This window comes from Saccostrea cucullata, unplaced genomic scaffold (genome assembly GCF_032062105.1).
Source record: "Saccostrea cucullata isolate Sc308-1 unplaced genomic scaffold, CSIRO_AGI_Scuc_v1 ctg22, whole genome shotgun sequence".
Classification (NCBI taxonomy): domain Eukaryota; kingdom Metazoa; phylum Mollusca; class Bivalvia; order Ostreida; family Ostreidae; genus Saccostrea; species Saccostrea cuccullata.
The window spans coordinates 660,626-680,772 of NW_026936725.1; the positions used below are offsets into that span (position 1 = coordinate 660,626).

General features: G+C 35.7%; 1 protein-coding gene across 1 annotated transcript; it reads left to right on the plus strand.

Moving 5' to 3' along the window:
* The first annotated feature begins 107 nt into the window (after positions 1–107).
* LOC134246383 (uncharacterized) lies at positions 108–19,278 on the plus strand. Its single transcript, XM_062728749.1, has 20 exons — positions 108–246; positions 4,746–4,851; positions 5,219–5,323; positions 5,592–5,657; positions 6,234–6,439; positions 6,736–8,025; positions 8,379–8,472; positions 8,693–8,797; positions 10,916–10,974; positions 12,749–12,920; positions 13,174–13,620; positions 13,846–14,069; positions 15,711–15,752; positions 16,008–16,084; positions 16,618–16,792; positions 17,094–17,323; positions 17,516–17,632; positions 17,921–18,066; positions 18,473–18,616; positions 18,847–19,278. Exons 2-20 carry the CDS (start codon positions 4,764–4,766, stop codon positions 19,071–19,073), a joined length of 4,014 nt encoding a protein of 1,337 aa, XP_062584733.1. The 5' UTR covers positions 108–246; positions 4,746–4,763; the 3' UTR covers positions 19,074–19,278.
* Positions 19,279–20,147: the final 869 nt, after the last annotated feature.

Genomic DNA, 20,147 nt, shown 5'->3' on the forward strand with positions numbered 1-20,147 from the left:
GGATATCGGTAATATCGAGTCCGAGCAGTTACTGAAATCAACAGGCTAATTAAAAAAAATGATTGAAATGTTTAAGCGTATCTTATTTTCTGACTTCAGTGAAATATACAGATAGTCTTTGCCAAGGAATACAACAAAATATAATTTCTTTAATTATACTAGGCCTTTGAACTCGGGATAGGTCGTCGATGAAACTGGAGAAGTCACGTGATATATATTTCCGGTGTCAAGACTTGGAAAAGGAAGGTAAACCTTTAGACAATACGCCATCAATTACAAACTGCATTATAATTATTGTCATTAAACGTTTACTTTTAACTATTTTCTTGCATTTCTCGAATGTAGGTGTGCTTCACTATGGACATAACTCGAATTTCCTCTGTCGCATAATTCCACTTTCAATATGTCAACTTAATGAAAATTTCCATAGGAAATTTTGTATTTTGTGATATTTTCCAAAAGCTGAATTTGCTAAAATTTTCCTGATAAAAATGTACGAATGGAAAATGCACAACTTCTGTACAGAGGTATTTTGTGTTCAAAAAAATAACTGCTCATGTACATCAGATCTAGGCTTTTATTCATTAATACTTATCTCCTTGTTTCACCCAAGCATCAATGAGTATATCTGTATAGGTTTTCTGAATCATTCAACTGCTGGAATTTGATCAACAAATGCGAGATTGTTACTTTTATAATTTACTCCACCGGTGTGACTTGCACTTAGCATTCAATATGACATAAAAAGGGAAATGTTACTCTCCCTCTCAAGATCTTATTAGTTCCAATAATTTATACATTGGTATTGATCTTTTCAACCTGGTCTAAATAGTTCAGAGAGATATTGAAACCAGACTGTCAGTCACCTTACATGAAATTAAAAGCGGGTGTTGCTAAAACGCGGAACGGAAAACGGAACGGAAAACGGAATGTATTATTTTGGATTAGATCACTTAAAATACACAGATTTTATCTTAAATGATCTATTTTGTACATATTCAATCCACCACTATTAAAAACAAGTTGATTGATTTTGTCATGCTCAGTCTCTTATTTACGAAAATCGCTAACATAGCAGTCACCTAGAATCGAATTTGAAAAGGGGGGATAAACGAATTGAAAAGAATTTGACAAGCAAAAACACAAAAAGAAGACAAATGTTTGGTTCGGGAGGGGGGGGGGGATAAAACACAAAAAGAAAACAATTGTTTGAGTCGGGTAGGGGATAAGTTCCAACTCCCAACATCTTTCAGTACAATTTTTTTACACTAACTTTAATACTACCAGGGACCTATATACTAACTTTGTATACATATAGGTCCCTGATACTACATTAGTTACATTCACAAAAAGTGTGAAGAGTGTGAAGATGTCAACTTGACCAAACATTTCCGTAGTAAATAGGTTTTGACTGGGGGGGGGATATTTGATATCTAGATGAACCATGGAAAGAGAAATAAATTGTAAAAATAAAATTATTAAGATTACGTTTAGGGCAAACCTTTACGGCAAGCTCGAATAAACATCTCTTATACACACTGGTTATTAAAATTTTATTCAACAGAGAGTGGTTTTCTATATATTTAAATTCTGGATAGACAAAGTTGGAAAACTTTCATGTGGTAGATATAATACAGAATCTTTGCATTCAATGAAGTTAAATTTTGTGTGTGTTTTTGGGAGGGGGGTGTATATGAATGACCCCGTAAAAATGAGTTTGTTCTCCCGCTCAACGGTAAGGTCTGAGAAGTTGTAATAGGATGCTCCCTATTTGAGTCCAACATATATAAAAGGTTTAATAGATCAATTTTTAATGTTGCTGTGACTACACAGACCCGAAACTGCCACTCCCACTTTCATGATTTACGAATTCGACACTGCGTGTATAATCTGAATATCATAAGTACTTTCTACAGACATTGACACTGGAAACAAATTGAAAGGGGGGGGTGGAGTTCAGTAAAAAAATTCCAACATACAACAAATTTGACTAGCCAAAATAAGGGGCATATGTCCTTTGCCCAAACACGAAAATCCTATTTCGTGTGTGTGTGGTGGGGGGGTGGGTCGAATTTCTTTCAGTACCATTTTTTCCACGGAGGGTGTGTATGACTCAGGCCAAAATAAAAAATACTCTTGTGTCCTGTCACCCGACCTACCCTACATTTTACCCTCCGACCCTAATAGTTTTTATTACATTTTCATTTTTTGGATGACTATTTTCCTAAAATACAAAACAAATGCTTAAGTCGACCAACAATATATACAGAACTAATACATCATAAGTGTACAGGATACCTTTACTTTATAAATCTTCATTAACAAACTTGCTTTGTAAACTGTTAACATATTTTCTTGTTATTACATGATATATGTTCTGCATTCATTGAGTTTTCAAAATAAAATTTTTTCTCAAAATAGAAATTTTTCTCTACCTACCTACCCTAATTTTTTGGGTCAGGGGACAGGAAACAAGAGTATATTTTCTTTTGGCCTCATGAATATATAATAGTTTATAATTAATTTTTATCAGAAATGATTTTTACAACAAGAATATTGCTCTTTTATTTGATTTATATCTAATCTATTTTATTTGTTTGACAAAAATTTTCCATTTTCCGTTCCGTTCCGCTTTCTGTTCCGCGTTTTAGCAACACCCATTAAAAGCTGCATTTCTTTCTTGTGTTCTTTCAGAAACATGTACAGTCATTTTACCAGTAACGATTCGGTTTCTAGTTACGTATTAAATACAACCCATATCTTTGAATTTCCAAATTTTCTTTGTTGTTGTTTAATTTGTATTTCTAAGCTCTACAAAAAAGTAGTACAAAAATTTCCAAAATATAAACAGCACAGGGACATAGCTGTCAAAAATAACACCCCCCTTTTTTCCTAGTTTCGAATCGATTTTTCAGTATCGAATCAGGTGCCCTCTATTGTTGCTGACTTAATAAATGAAACCGGTTGGTCGAAATTATTGTAGAAATATACCTTCAAGAAAATTCTACATAAAGTATATAAGCATTACTTGTTGATTCAAATGATTATTTTTCTAAAACTAAACAATATGAAAAATGTTGCATTTTATGAGAAACTTTTAGTGACATGGGTTAATATACTTAAATCAATCATCTCTGAGTCATAATTTTCATGGAATATTTTTGCTTATAAATAGTTTTTATAGTATTTTCACTCCTGTCAGCTTTCTTTGTTTTTGCATCCCGTAAAACGGCATTTTTCGTTCTTCCAAAATTCGTGATTCGTAACTAAGAAAACAACACGTGGTAAGTTTAGATGTTAAATTTCATTCAAAAGTCAATTTTCGTTGAATTTAATATTCTATCTTTTTGTATTTATCATAAATATTGATTACATACACAATCTGGATCGACAACATATCAAATTTTTTATTTAGATGCATTTCTCGACACACTTTCGTTTTCTTAGACTTGCACTTGCGCGTGTTAAAATCTAGGTCATCGGTTCAAATTGTAAATATTGTGGGAAATAATCAGGCAGATATTACAAAAACACAACACAGTGGTAGAATATTCATCCTTTTATTGTATTAACCTAGTAAGTTTTTAAAAACCCTTCACTATGTTTTTCTAGATTATTTAAATAAAAAAAATATTCTATACTGGCAAATATTCGTTACTGGTAAAATGACTGTAGGTGCCATAAAATCTCTAAGAAACATCCTGGGTCTTGTGACCTATATTATTTCCTATGATGAAAATTTCCCATTTCCTCTGAATTTGGGTTGTATGTTCGTTCGCCTTAAAAATTGTTCGCCATAGTTCCTATTCGCCCAGAGCCCGCTCGCCCTAAAACTTGTTCGCACAGGGTCCGCTCGCCCTATTTAAGATATAGAATAAAAATCTCATAAATTTTGTTCCTAATTTTTTGTACATTGGAGACAAAACTGTTGTTCTGTTCCATAATGGACATATTAACTTCTCAGTCCTTTAATTGTTTTCAAAACATAACACAATTCGTAAAAATAACACGGATGTATCCCTCTAATTAACACTGATATTAATCATATTAATCATCTAATCAAGTAATAATGCAAATACTTTAGGCCTTCAAAAAACATTGAAATCAAATTGAAAATTAATTAAGACAAAATAAACATTATTCTTTGTATCAGAATTTGAAAAAAAAAATCCTAAGGTCGTAGATTATAAGAAATTAAATAGAATATGCTAATCCATATAATTATATACAAGTATATATATGTATTGGGCAAGTCAGATATAGGACGAACAAGATATTGGGTGAACAATATTTCGGGCAAACGGACTCTGCGTGAATGGACTCCTGTGAACAGGTAGATCGGGGGAACGAACCTGATACCCTGAATTTGCCTGAGTCTATTTATGTATGGGTTCCTATTGATTGCTTATACTGTAGGCTTGATCTGACCAAGATAAACATGTTATATATAGATAATTCATCTTCTCTAATCTTGGCCAGATCAACCCTAAAATGTAAAGGAATATATGGGCAATATTAAAGATTATGTCAGATGAATTAAGCCCAAGTTAGAATTTGCCATCCATCATATGTCTAACATTATAAATGTCTGATTTAAGATCATAGCAAGATGATAAATCTGATGTACTGTTTACCCTATGCTTCTTTTATTTTTTTCCCCAATGCTGGGGATGCATCAGGGTTATTTTTAAATATTTTTTTTCTACATTTGAGTATCAAACCACTATAACACCATTATTTTTAAGGAACCCTGAAGATTATACATGTGCATATGTGAACCAAAGAGAAAGCTGAAGAGAAACTATTCAGCAATGGAGAATTCAGAGTCTGCTACTATAGCCCACACTGAAGGTTTGTTTATGTAAAATGCTCATACTTGTAAAAACAAATAGACATAAAATTTCCTTCTGCTGTTTGAAAAGCAGTATGTCTGTTTTACATGGTTAAAGAAATACAATTGTACCTCAGTATCTTTCAAACATTGATATCTTAAATGTATTGAATTATTCAAAATAAGTTGGAAGTCCCAATTATTATGAGTTTTAACCTTGATATGTTGAATCCTTGGATATCTAGATGTTTTATCTTAACTCCATTATGTCCAACAAGATTTGACTTTATCTTGAATTTTTTTTTGATATTATCACATTTTATTTTTGACCATATTATTAGATAGCATGGTAATTCAAGATTGACTAGTTTCATTTGATTTTGTTAGAGATGGAGGATTCGGGGGAGACTGCAGCAGCAGCAGCTGGATCTTCTATGGAGGTGGCCCCCAGCTCAATCAGCGTCCCCTCCTACTACTCTAAAGATGTCACCGGTCAGTAAATGTACATCTTTACATGTAAAAATATCAGATATCTAATCATTGTCCCCTCCTACTACTCTAAAGATGCCACCGGTCAGTTATTGTACATACCAAAAACAATGTCAAAAGATAACAAAGATGATTTTACATGTATTTGTTAAGATAAAGGCCTAATAAATAACAGTTTAAATCTGTCTTGATGTAAAGGTATCATTTGATCTTTTTTATAAATCATTCTTAATATATTTAATCACTTGGCATGTTCTCATTTTTTCTATAGATCCGTATGCTACCCCAGGACAATGTGGACTGTACAATCTAGGGAATACCTGTTTCATGAATGCAGGTATACGATAGTTATGTTTCTTATCACTGCCAGACAGTGCTGAGCCTTGTACAACTCTCTAATTCTTTGTTTCTGGCATAGTGGTAAAAACTCCCTAAAATTACAACTCGTGAATAATTTGGAGTACCAAAAAAATTAACTCACAATTTCAAAAGACAACTTGCAATTCTAAAATGAAAGGTTTTTAAGATAAACCTCCTCCAATCAATCTTTTAAAAAAGCTTCTTAATTTTTTATATGATCAACATTAAACATTTCACATGCTCTTTCATTTTAAAATGGGGGATATAAGCAGTAACTAAGGGGAGAAAGACTAAAACGGGTCTGAAACAGATATTTTTTCCTGGATGAAATTTATGATTAAAAAGTCAACTTGAAAATTTTTGTGAGTTACAAAATTTTTAACTCACAATATGGATATTCTAACTCGCATTTTGTGAATTGTATATAGTGAATTTCGAACCCTGTGGCACTCTAGCTACATAAATTGCTACTAATAAAATTACATAAGCATGATTAATTCTTGCAAATGGAATTAACCAGTACTTTTGAGGTATTGTTAATTTCTTTAATTAGGCCTACAGAGTCTGTTGTCCACCACACCTCTCCTGAAGTTCTTCCTGGAGCAGTTTACACTGGAGGATTGTTCCCAGGACACACTGATCACTAACTTTCACCAGCTGGTCTGCAAAATCTGGAGTGGACGTTATACTATTGTATACCCTAGGGACTTTAAGAATGCCCTGGCCCTTTTTCATGTCCAGTTTCAGGATTATAGACAGGTATGTTGTGTGGAGCAACTGACATTTTGGTACATGTACTAGAAATATTCTTCTTGCATACTGATAGAATTAAGAAGAGCTAAAAAAAAATTAAGCTGATACTTGTATCAAGCAAATCAAAAAGAATATGTGCATATTATTTAGATTTTGCAATAACGGAACATCAAATTACCGGTACTAGTACATGTATTTCCATTCACTGATTTAGAAAGAAAGCTTTGATGATATCAAGCTTACTGCTTTATCTAAAATTAGTGCTGTTACATGTTCATGTTGTTTACTGAACGTTGTTTCAGCATGACTGTCAAGAGTTTTTGGCCCTCTTTTTGGACACACTGCACCAGCAGCTAAAGAGTAAAGAAGATGCAGCTCAAAACAATCTCCAGAGTGTGTCTGCCTCAGCAGAAAAAGACCAGCTCAACAACTCTGTCAGTGCCAAGAGTGTGAGTGATGATGAAAGTATGGTTACCCAAGATGCATCATCGGGATCATTTCCTGTTCCTTTGTATGAGGACAGTGCCAATGTTAGCTATGTCATCCAGTCAGAACTTCCATCACTTTTAAGGTCTGTTGTTAGAACGGATTCAAGTGGTGACTTGGAAAAATCTCAGTCAGATACATGTATGAATGAACTAGAGCCAATTTTAAACAATGCTTCAAATCTGAAACAGCGAATTCCAAAAATTGAAGAGTTTTATGCCAAAGATACCAAAACTCTAAACACTAATGTTTTATCTGAGGATTTTGAAAAAGAAGACTTGGCAACAGATTCAGAAAAATTTCCCAAACAAGAGCTAAATAATCATGCAGATAATGAGCTAGTCATGCCTGCCCCTGTTGAGGCAGTGGCCATATCCCCTAATAAGGAGGAAGCTGCAAGAAAGGGACCCAAAAATACAAACATTCAAGCCGAGAAAATCAACAAGATGCAGAAAACCTGTGAAATGGATGCTGAAGGGGACGGTATCATAAAGAAAATGAAATTTGAATGTACTGAGAAAAATTTTCAGTATAAAGCTTTGAGTAAGATTAACAAAGACTTTGAAATTAATGAACAGAACTTGAAACTGGCAAGTTTTGGAATGGAGGGGGTAAATCTTATAAAAGACCTAGGAATTCTGGGTAGTTTGGACAAAGACATGTGTGACAATGTTATGAGGAGGACTCAGCTTCTTGTTGAGGACAAGTGTCCTCCGTATGCTGCACCAGATGGGGACCATCTCAGAACAGCAGAGGATAAGAAGCAGAAAAACAGCGAGGACCGTGTGCAAAGCATGGACCTACAGGTCTCCAAAAACGTGAAGACAAAGAAATCTCAGCTGTCTGAAAACAGCTATAAAAAGATTAAATGTGAAGTTAAACATGAGGGTAGCCCTGCTGATTCCATTTTATCAACTGATAACGAAGAAGATAAAGAAGAGGGAGGAAATCAGAACAGCGAGGCTACAGAGGTGGATCTACTGGAGCGTGATGAGGAAGTTCAAGTGGATCCTGAGGAAGAAGCAGCAGAAAAGGCCTGGGAGAATTATATCAGGGACAATCATAGCATCATTGTCAGCACATTCCAGGGGCAGTTCAAGTCTACAGTAAGTACAATCATAGCATCATTGTCAGCACATTCCAGGGGCAGTTCAAGTCTACAGTAAGTACAATCATAGCATCATTGTCAGCACATTCCAGGGGCAGTTCAAGTCCATGCTTAGTACAATCATAGCATCATTGTCAGCAGATTCCAGGGGCAGTTCAAGTCTACAGTAAGTACAACCATAGCATTATTTTGAGCATTATTGCAAAACTGTTTGAAGCTAGGGCAATTCAAGTCAACAGTAATTTTGTTAAATGCAAGAGAGGATAACATTTTGCACTTACATCAACATCCCTGTTGAGTTCATGTCATATTAAGCTTTTATTTGACAAAATGAATTTTCATTTATTCCAGGTGGTTTGCTCTGAGTGTAACCATGTTTCAGTGACCTTTGAACCCTTCATGTATCTTTCTGTACCCTTGCCACATGCATCTGACAGGCAGTTATGTACGTAGTAAATTTCCACCAAATGCTTATAAGCAAATTGTCAGTTTTTGTTATAGATCATAAGACTAGACCACAAAATTTGTCAGCACATGTAATAGCTATCAACAAGGATCGCTGTGCAAAACACCACAAGAAACTGTTAATTTGCCTTAAACACTACCTACCATGAAATTCAATGCTGGCTCGTAGTATCTTTTGATTTATTGTGTTATTTTGACAGGTGTTATTTTTGTCCCCCTAGAAGGATCTCCAATGCGATACCTGATAACTCTACAAAAGTCTGACAAAATAAACAAAGTGAAGGAAGAATTGAAGACATTGATTGGTCGTTCTGCTTGACATTATTTGACAAAATGTAATTATTCAATAATTTATTCCAAAGGCTGGCTAATGCTATGGCCATTTGTGCGGTGTGCGTCGTGCGGTGTGCGGTGTGCGGTAACTTTTTGAATATGGGCCATTCAAGAACCCCTTGCCAATCATTGTCAAATTTGTTACAATCCTTGGCCCAAGGGCTACCTTATACTAAAACTAGGGTTACCTAAAACTTGCCAAAAGTACAGTTGCTAAAAAATCTTCTTCTGAACCACCAGGCAGATTTTCACCAAACTTACATACAAGGTTCAGGATATGTTGAAGATTAAAAATTGTTCAAGGCATTTTGTTATCAAGGTCACTTCAAAGTTAACCAAAATTTACATTTAATAAAAATGTTGATATTTTGCTTACTAAAATTAGGATCATCAAATCTTGTAAGTTGATGCATCTTAGGATATCATGTTAACACAAAAGTAGGTCACCGTGACCTACTTTTTAAATTTTATTGGCTTTTGTTTTCAAATTGATTTGGAGGCATATTTTGGACACTTTAAGGCCTATGAAACTGTTAATTTGTCCTTAAACAAGGTCAACTTAAAAGTAGGTCACCGTGACCTACTTTTTGAATTTTATGGCTCATCTTTTCTAAAACATTTAATCCCATTATTTCAGATACTGAGAGGTTTAGATTCACCAAATCTTGTAGGTTGATGCATCTTGGGGCCTTTAACATATTTATGAAAAAGTAGGTCACTGTGACCTGAATTTTGCAGGCATTTGATTTCAAATCGCTTAAAAGGCATAATTTGAATACTTTCAGACCTATGATCATCAAACTTTGTCAGTTGATGCATCTTGGGTCTTCGGAAAAATTGTGTTATTTTGACATTTTTTGGCTATATTTTATTATCTCTGATACTTATTGACCTATAATCATCAAACTTTGTCAGTTGATACAAGGATCTCCAATGCGACCAAAAAGTAGGTCACTGTGACCTAACTTTACTAAAAGTCTAGAATTACAAAATAAACAAAGTGAAGGAAGAATTTTATGGAAGACATTGATTGGTCGTAGGTCACAATGACCTACTTTTGATTATCTCAGGTGACATCATCATTGTCAGTTGATGCATCTTGGGCCATCTGAAAATGTTGACCAAAAAGCAGGTCATGGTGACCTACTTTTGACATTTTATGGTTATATTTAAGTATCTTAAGTACTTTTTGGCTTAGAATTATCAAAACTTTGTCAAGAATTCTGGTAGTTATTCAATAACTAATGTAGTTATACCTGGTACTCCTCATACATGTATTACAGGAGGACAGTGTTATGATAGAGTATGTTGTTTTACAGGAGGACGGTGTTATGATACGGTATGTTGTTTTACAGGAGGACAGTGTTATGATACAGTGTGTTGTTTTACAGGACTGGAAAGAATCATTAAACTTTGTCAGTTATGATACAGTATGTTGTTTTACAGGAGGACAGTATTATGATACAGTATGTTGTTTTACAGGAGGACAGTGTAATGATACAGTATGTTGTGGGAGGACAGTGTTATGATACAGTATGTTGTTTTACAGGAAGACAGTGTTATTAAACAGTATGTTGTTTTTCAGGATGACAGTGTTATGATACAGTATGTTGTTTTACAGGAGGACAGTGTTATGATACAGTATGTTGTTTTACAGGAGGACAGTGTTATGATACAGTGTGTTGTTTTACAGGAGGACAGTGTTATGATACAGTATGTTGTTTTACAGGAGGACAGTGTTATGATACAGTATGTTGTTTTACAGGAGGACAGTGTTATGATACATTATGTTGTTTGTTACAGGAGGACAGTGTTATGATACATTATGTTGTTTTACAGGAGTACAGAGTTATGATACAGTATGTTGTTTTACAGGAGGACAGTGTTAATAAACAATATGTTGTTTTTTAGGATGACAGTGTTATGATACAGTATGTTGTTATACAGAGGAGTTATAATACAATATGTTGTTTTACAGGAGGACAATGTTATGATACAGTGTTTTGTTTTACAGGAGGACAGCGTTATGATACAGTATGTTGTTTTATAAGGCGGCCAGCATTATGATACAGTATGTTGTTTTACAGGAGGACAGAGTTATGATTCCGATGTTGTTTTACAGGAGGACAGTGTTATGATACAGTATGTTGTTTTACATGAGAACAGTGTTAAGATACAGTGTTGTTTTACAAGATGATAGAGTTATGATACAGTGTTGTTTTATAGGAGGACAGAGTTATGATACAGTAGGTTGTTTTACAGGAGGACAGTGTTATAATACAGTATGTTGTTTTACAGGAGGACAGTGTTATGATACAGTATGTTGTTTGTTGTTTTACAGGAGGACAGTGTTATGATACAGTATGTTGTTTTACAGAGGACAGTGTAATGGTACAGTGTGTTGTTTTACAGGAAACATGGTTATGATACTGTATGATGTTTGTTACAGGAGGACAGTGTTATGATACAGGAAGAGAGAGTGTATTACAGTGTGTTTACAGGAGGACAGTATTATGATACAGTGTGTTGTTTTACAGGAGGACAATGTTATGATACAGTGTTTTGTTTCACAGGAGGACAGTGTTATGATACAGTATGTTGTTTTACAGGAGGACAGAGTTATGATACAGTATGTTGTTTTACAGGAGGACAGTGCTAATAAACAGTATGTTGTTTTTTAGGATGACAGTGTTATGATACAGTATGTTGTTATACAGGAGGACAGTTATAATACAATATGTTGTTTTACAGGAGGACAATGTTATGATACAGTGTTTTGTTTCACAGGAGGACAGTGTTATGATACAGTATGTTGTTTTACAGGAGGACAGAGTTATGATTCCGATGTTGTTTTACAGGAGGACAGCGTTATGATACAGTATGTTGTTTTTTAAGGCGACCAGCATTATGATACAATATGTTGATTTACAGGAGGACAGTGTTATGATTCCGATGTTGTTTTACAGGAGGACAGTGTTATGATACAGTGTGTTGTTTTACAGGAGGACAGAGTTATGATACAGTTATGATTCCGATGTTGTTTTACAGAATATGTTGTACAGTTGTTGATTTACAGGAGGACAGTGTTATGATACAGTATGTTGTTTGTTACAGGAGGACAGTGTTATGATAAAGTATGTTGTTTGACAGGATGACAGTGTTATGATACAGTATGTTGTTTTACAGGAGGACAGTGTTATGATACAGTATGTTGTTTTACAGGAGGACAGTGTTAATAAACAGTATGTTGTTTGTTACAGGAGGAGAGTGTTATGATACAGTATGTTGTTTTACAGGAGGACAGTGTTATGATACAGTATGTTGTTTTACAGGAGGACAGTGTTATGATACAGTATGTTGTTTTACAGGAGGACAGTGTTAATAAACAGTATGTTGTTTGTTACAGGAGGACAGAGTTATGATACAGTGTGTTGTTTTAAAGGAGGACAGTATTATGATACAGTGTGTTGTTTTACAGGAGGACAGTGTTATGATACAGTATGTTGTTTGTTACAGGAGGACAGTGTTATGATACAGTATGTTGTTTTACAGGAGGACAGTGTTATGATACAGTGTGTTGTTTTAAAGGAGGACAGTATTATGATACAGTATGTTGTTTTACAGGAGGACAGTGTTATGATACAGTATGTTGTTTTACAGGAGGACAGTGTTAATAAACAGTATGTTGTTTGTTACAGGAGGACAGTGTTATGATACAGTATGTTGTTTTACAGGAGGACAGTGTTATGATACAGTATGTTGTTTTACAGGAGGACAGGGTTATGATACAGTGTGTTGTTTTTCAGGAGAACAGAGTTATGATACAGTATGTTGTTTGTTACAGGAGGACAATGTTATGATACAGTGTGTTGTTTTACAGGAGGACAGTGTTATGATACTGTATGTTGTTTGTTGTTTTACAGGAGGACAGTGTAATGATACAGTATATAAATGACTCCTCGAGGGTTGTTTATGCCTATGAGATGCCTCCCTGCCCAGTCATCACAACTGAAGTACAGGAACTTCCTCAATGTCCGGATTTCTCCTCTTTACAGAACGAGTCTAAGGAATACAGTGTTTCCCAGACTGCTACAGGTAATTTGGTGTCACTGATTATATCTTATTTTAGAATTCATGTACTATATTTAATAACTGGGGAAATGGGTAGGATCTCGCATTCCATTGAAAGTTTTATTGCTAGGTTGCATGTATTCAGGAATCCACATTTATTCAAATACTTTGTATGCAACATTATGTAAATGTAATGTAAATGTATGCAATTACTGTGATTTCAGAACTTTTATACAATATTTATTTTGATTACATCTAACATATTTTTTTATCACAGAGGGTGACATCTTTAGCAGCATGGGCACATTCTCAAAGCGAGATGTCAGTGATATAAACAAATACATGCAGTCATCAGATACAACTGGAAAATTCAAGGATGCTCCAGAAACTGAATCTCACCCCAGGGGGTCAGAGTCCTGGGGTGCCACAGGAGGTGATCTTGAGAGTGCCACAGCCTTAGGGGAGTGGACAGATTCCAAGATGTCAGACAACTGGGGCAGTGGCCAAGGAGCGAGTAAATGGACACAGTCTGATTCTGATGACCTTCGAAAGAGTCTAAATGAGGTCATGGTCGACGTGCCAGGAGCTGGTATGTGGAACCAGAATTTTTCGGCAGGTCATAGTTCACCGGTTCACAATACCAGCTGGTTGGATGGAAGTTGTGAGGTGGATGGGAGGGTTGACACAGCATCTGGTTGGGATCTCACCAACACACTGCCAGTTGGTAAGACATTGTTCACTCAGAAAGTGGTAATTGATTGGCAGAAGGCTTTGAGCACATCTGAAATTCACTTTATATGTAAATACTTTACAGCCAAGTCATACCTCCATGAGTGAAGTCAATATCATGACCTTAATTTAAGACTTGGTACATTTGATTCACCTTTTAAATATTTTATCATTTATTGTGAAAGGAATTGGTTAAAATTTGTTTATTCTCTTCCTGAAGATGACACCTTAATGAAAAGTGACCCATTACCTGAGAGTGTTACCTGGGATTCCGGTGCTCACCTGTCTGGTTCAGGCTGGGACTCCAGTGCAATACCAGCAGCTCAAGCCACAGTGGTGGCAGACAAATGGAAGTCCTGTGCCATCTGTCTGGAGGAACTGGAAGACAGTGAACTACTGTCTCACACGGGGTGTGGGGGAACATTCTGTCAAATCTGTCTAGAGGTGGGTTTATTTACAAATTTGACTTTGTATAAATTCAGATTAAAAACCACATTAAAGGTCTGTTTTTTAGGTCACCTGAGTCACTCAGATGACCTATTGCTATCCGTTTTAGTCCGTCGTCATCCGTCATGTGGTGTGCATCGATTGAACATTTTCAGCTTTTTCACTGCAACGGCTCAACCAGTTCCAACCAATTTTGGCAATAAGCATCTATGGGGGAAGAGGAACACAAATTGTGAATTTTATGGTCCCTGCCCCCCTGAGGCTTGAGGGGTGGGTTCAAAACCACCAAAATTAATGCAATCTTTAAAAATCTTCTTCTTTACTTCTGGACATCAAGCAGTCAAACTGTTGGCATGAATGTAATCAGCATTGAGTCCTCTACCAAAATTGTGAAATTCTTGGTCCCAGGGTCAGGGGTTCTAGTGCTAGGGTGGGGCTATATTGAGTATGTAGTGAAAATGAAGATTTTCTTCGAAAATCTTGTTATCTGCTCCTAGGTATCAAACAAACTTAATGTATAGTTACGTTGAGGAAGGATGCTTCTTCTAAAATTTTGTTTTTCATGACCCCAGTATCAGGGGTTCTGACGGCTCTATTGATTACATAGTGAACATGCATTAATTCTTTGAAAATCTTCTCTGCTCCTGGATATAAAACAATCTAACTACATACATAGTCATGATTAGAAAAGGTGCCTCTTCTATAATTGTGAATTTTATGGCCCCAGGGTCAGGGGTTCTAGTGCTGGGGGGCTTTATTGAAAATGCATTAATTCTTTGAAAATCTTCTTCTCTGCTCCAGGGCATCAAATAAACAAACTAAATGTATAGTTTTGATGAGGAAGAGTCCCTCTTCTAAAATTGTTAATGTGTGATGGTGTTGTCAGTAAATGAATTGAAACATAAAATTGAAATATTTCATGGCCCTAGGGTCAGGAGTTCTGGGGTTATGACGTGGCTCTATTGATTATTTAGTGAAAATGCATTAAATCTTTGAAAATCCTTCTCTCTGCTCCTGGGTATTAAACAAACTAAATACATACATAATTATGATGAACAAGGGCCATTCTTCCAGAATTATGAATTTCAAGGCCCCTGGATCAGGGATACCATAGAGGGTGGGGGTCTCTAATTATATACTGAAAATGAATTAATGCTTTGAAATCTGCTCCTTCATATTAATCAAACATTTATGATAAACAAGGATGCCTTTTCCTAAATTGTGAAATGTGTGGACCTATGGTCAGGGGTTCCTGTGGGGTGGGGCACTGCTGATTATTGCTGATTATTACTGATTAGTTGAAATTCTTTTTTGTTCCCCTTCTCTGCATATGGGTAACCAAATTAAACATGCTAAGTGTATAGTTATGATGAGCTATGGTGCCTCTTTCAAAATTGTGAGTGTCACTGCCTCTGGTTTAAAACATGAACCAAATTCAATTGTTGGAAAGTTGTTGCATAATGCTAAGGTGACCTATAAGGCCTATGGGCCTCTTGTTAGCATGTTTAGGCCAAATGAATTTTTCCAAGAGCCAAAGGTTTTCAAATCATTCAGATGGATAAGTATTCAAGCTTTTTGTGTTTCAATGCTGTCAGTACCATGTTATCTGTAACTGACTGTGGGATTCTTTTTTGACAGATGTCTATCAAACACTACGGGGAGGAGAGTTATGTGTGTCCGGTAAGTCTCTTTACTTTAGCTTACACTCAGACAGTGACATTTGATTTAAAAGGTTGAAATGATTTTTTGGCGGCCCTTAGTTTCACTATCTTAAGAAATCTGTCAAGAGTCTTATGAAAATAAAAAATGGAAAACTATTAATACATGTACATGTATTTTTAGGTGTCTATTGGAACCACAAATTTTATACCAAAAGTTTCACATATTTTGAATTTGTCAGTTTTATTTCAATGTTATTCATTTAACATGTACTAGGTGTGCTCCACTGCTGCCGTGCTGACTAAAGACTTCTGTCCTCTGGATGGTGGGTCATCCTCAACACAGAATTTAAGGTCAGTTAGAGTATGTGTACTGTCAGTGGAATGTGTGTGAGTGTGAAGTGCTGTGTATAGGGTTATTTTCGCCCCGCTTTATTTTCGCCCTTTCACACTTGCAGACAATTTTGCCCCATCTTGAATTCACACATTCACATTTTTGTTTAAAAGATTATATTGTATTTTTTCAATACGCCCACTTTAAATTTGCCCAATCAAGGAAATGGCGAAAGGGGCAATAAAATGGGGTTGAAAATTTCCCTGCATACAGTATGTGTAATGTTAGAGGGATGTGTATTCGTGAAGTATGTGTACTGTCAGTAGAAATGTAAAGAATGTTTACTGTCAGTGGAATGTGTATAAGAGTGAAGTATGTGTTTTGTCATTTGATTGTGTTGAAGTGTGTGAATAGGACTTCCCAATCACTTCAACATATTCATGGCATTTGAAATATTTGTGTTTGAGATACTGAAGTTCAACTGTATGTGTCCTATCATTGGATTGAGTGTTGAAGTTGATTCTAATTTACTGATAAATGCCATAATTTTTAGGTTGTTGGCTGTTCCTGTCTCCCTGAGAGATGAAGTTGGCTCTTGTGCTAAACTAGTAGGACACCCCCGACTCGTTTACTTATACAACACAATGAGTGGGGCTCAGTTGTACGAGTGTATACTCAACTTGTTTCCGGTGTTGGCTCAGTGCACTATTGTATTAACAGATGGTCAGGTAGGATTTAACATAGGTTACTTAAAATGGAAGAAAAAAAAGACATTTTGTTATTCTCGTAAATTGTGCAAAACTGAAACTAGCAACAAGATAAATGTTTGAATATGTAATAGACTTGCAACTTTTTTTGAATTTTGGACAATATAGGGATTTTGTTCTTATCATCAAGTTATAAGTTTGCCATTAAAGTGTTGCATTGTGTCTACAAAGGGAATCTTATTACAACATTTTCTGTAGAAGTGTTTCACTGTGAGAAGTACATGTACATGTATGGACTCCTCAGACTTTTCTGACTTTATAGGGACTGCGGTGTTCACGCTGTCAGTATTCTGACCAATGTCAGGGGTGTCCCATCTCTCGAGATTCTCAGATACACCTACGTCCAGGTGATTGTTTGTCTGTCTGTCTGAGCGGACTATCACAGACCTGTATAAATGACCTGGAGGGATCTGTGGACCACCAAACAATGGAAAACTTACGACCAGAAAAATCTCTTTCCATCTACGATTGTCTACAAGCTTTCACTGACAGGTAAATGTCTTTTTCTGAGACCCGAAGCGCTTATGCATTAGTAAGATATCTATCATCCATCTTTCTGTCTGTAAACCATCTGCCTGTTATTAACTGTTGCTGTTGTAATGACTGATTTGATCTACTGTACATTTGTCTATTAGTAAGAGTTCCTGACAATAGTTGAAAATAAATCATCTGCTTTTTTTTCAGTGAAGATCTTGATGAACACAATCCTTGGTATTGTCCTCGATGCCAGAGGAACCAGTGTGCCAAGAAAACTATAACTGTGTGGCAGTACCCAGACACACTCATCTTACACCTTAAAAGGTCACTTCTCTTACTGTTACTTATATGTCAAAGGTGTAACTCTGTAAAGAAAACACCAGAGATAGTGGGGGACAATATAAAAGACTACCTCATTATTTCTTAATCTATGTTAATTTTCATTGTTAATTTTTAACTGTCTTAAAAAGTATAGCCATGATTGTTGAAAGAACTTAATCAAAGTCTCTGCTGTCACTAGAATTGGGGGGGGGGTAATTATGAAAAGAAAAAATGAATGTCAGCCTAATTACATTCACAGGCTTGTTATTGAATCTTGACATTTTTTAACAGGTTTGTGTATCATGACTTATCAAGTAACAAAGTAGATGCAGAGGTAATATTTCCCCTGGAGGACCTCAATCTATCCCAGTATACATCAGGGCCTGACTCAGGAAGTTTGACCTATGACCTTTACAGCATTGTCTGCCATTTTGGGGGTAAGCTGATTTTCACAATGTCATGAAATAGACAATTTTCACCTGTCTAAATCGTGTGGATTTTAACCAATGTTACATGCACTCTAGTAATATGATTAGTCAAATCAGTAACATCACCTTGAAATAATTTGAGATACTGTTTGTGAAAGTTGAAGTTGCAGATTTCAGGCTTATGAGAGCATGTATTACAGTCAGAAACACCACTTTGCTCTAATTTACATAACTTCAGTGTGAACTGTGTTCACAGTACCAAAGGCTCATCTTAGTTCCAAAAAAATTCATTTGACTTAAAGTTAGCATGTATACATCTAAACAACAGGAACTATGCGTTTAATTGTTGTATAATTAATTTTTTTAAAATGTGACAAGAGGTTCTGCATGTGACACTATTCATTGTTTTTAACAGGTGCCAATGCGGGTCACTATACGACTTTTGCTAAGCATCCATTGAATGGACAGTGGTTTTATTACAACGATGAATCTGTGTCCCACCAGGTCCCCAAAAAGGAGGATTATAAAAATGCCTACATACTGTTTTACAACAGGCAAGGTAGGTTGTTCAGGCTGCCTAAGATTGATATGTGGGTTGTAACAAAAATGGATTTACGATATCCTGAAGACCCAATGATAATATGGGAGGCAATGCTGTAAATCATAAGCGAATTCTCATTTTAAAGTCAATGCATAAAGACTTAAAGACTTAATTTTAGTAAAATTTCGTCAGCAATATTATCACAACATTCACTAAGATATAGTGTTACCTGACATACTGATTTACAGGTACAGATGTTAAGTTTGATTTGCCTAAAATTCCAATGGACCAATCAAGTTTACTGAGAGAAACTCCAAACAACAGATCTCGAGCGGCAGCCATTCCACTGAATTCAGGACAGCAGCTAGTTTACGGACCGTTAAACATTGATCAAATATCAGACGATCTCAAGAATCAAACTGACTATGATGAACTGGACAATGGTTCTCCAGAAGAGAAGAAAATGGTGGAATAGAACTGTCCAGTTTTTAATTTTTTTTATGTTTTATAATGTCCATTTGTATGCCAGTGCTTGAACACAGTTTACCTGTAACAATTTATTTTCTTGGCAAAGTTCATTTGTGACCTCAATATTTATGTTGTTGAACAATGTAATAAAGAGATTATTGACATGAAATCACATATTGATCATAAAAGTAAAAGTCTTGTGAGTACATGATTATCACAACTGTCTTATGTAGGTTACAGAACTTTATAATGGGCCATTTTTTAGGTCACCTGAGTAAACTCAGGTGACCTATTGCTATCTGTTTTCGTACGTCGTTCGTAGTTCGTCGTCAATCGGTCGTAAACTTTTGAACATTTTCAGCTTCTTCTCTAGAACCACTGAGCCAATTTCAACCAATTTTGGCATATAACATCTATGGGTGAAGGGGAACAAAAATTGTGAAATTCAGGGTCCCTGCCCCCTGGGGCCTTAGGGGTGGGGCCAAAACCACTAAAATTATTGCAATCTTTAAAAATCTTCTTCTTTACTCCTGGACATCAAGCAAACTGTTGGCATGATTGTAATCAGTATTGAGTCCTCTACCGAAATTGTGAAATTCATGGCCCCAGGGTCAGGGGTTCTAGTGCTAGGGCGGGGCTATATAGATTATATAGTGAAAATGCATTATTTCTTTGAAAATCTTCTCCTCTGCTCATGGGTATTAAACAAACTAACTAAGTACAAAGTTATGATGACCAAGAGTTCCTCTTTCAAAATTGTGAAATTCATGGCCCCACGGTCAGGAGTTCTGGTGTTAGGGCGGGGCTCTATTGAATATAAAGTAAAAATGCATAAATTCATTGAAAATCTTCTCCTCTGCTCCTGGGTAATAAATAAACTAAACCAAGTACAAAGTTATGATGAGCAAGAATGTCTTGGTGTTAGGGCGGGGCTCTATTGATTATATAGTGAAAATGCATAAATTCTTTATAAGTCTTCTTCTCTGCTCCTGGGTATTAAACCAATGAACTACATGTATATAGATAGTTATGATGAGGAAGGATGCTTCTTCCCAATTTGTGAATTTTAGGGCCCCTGGGT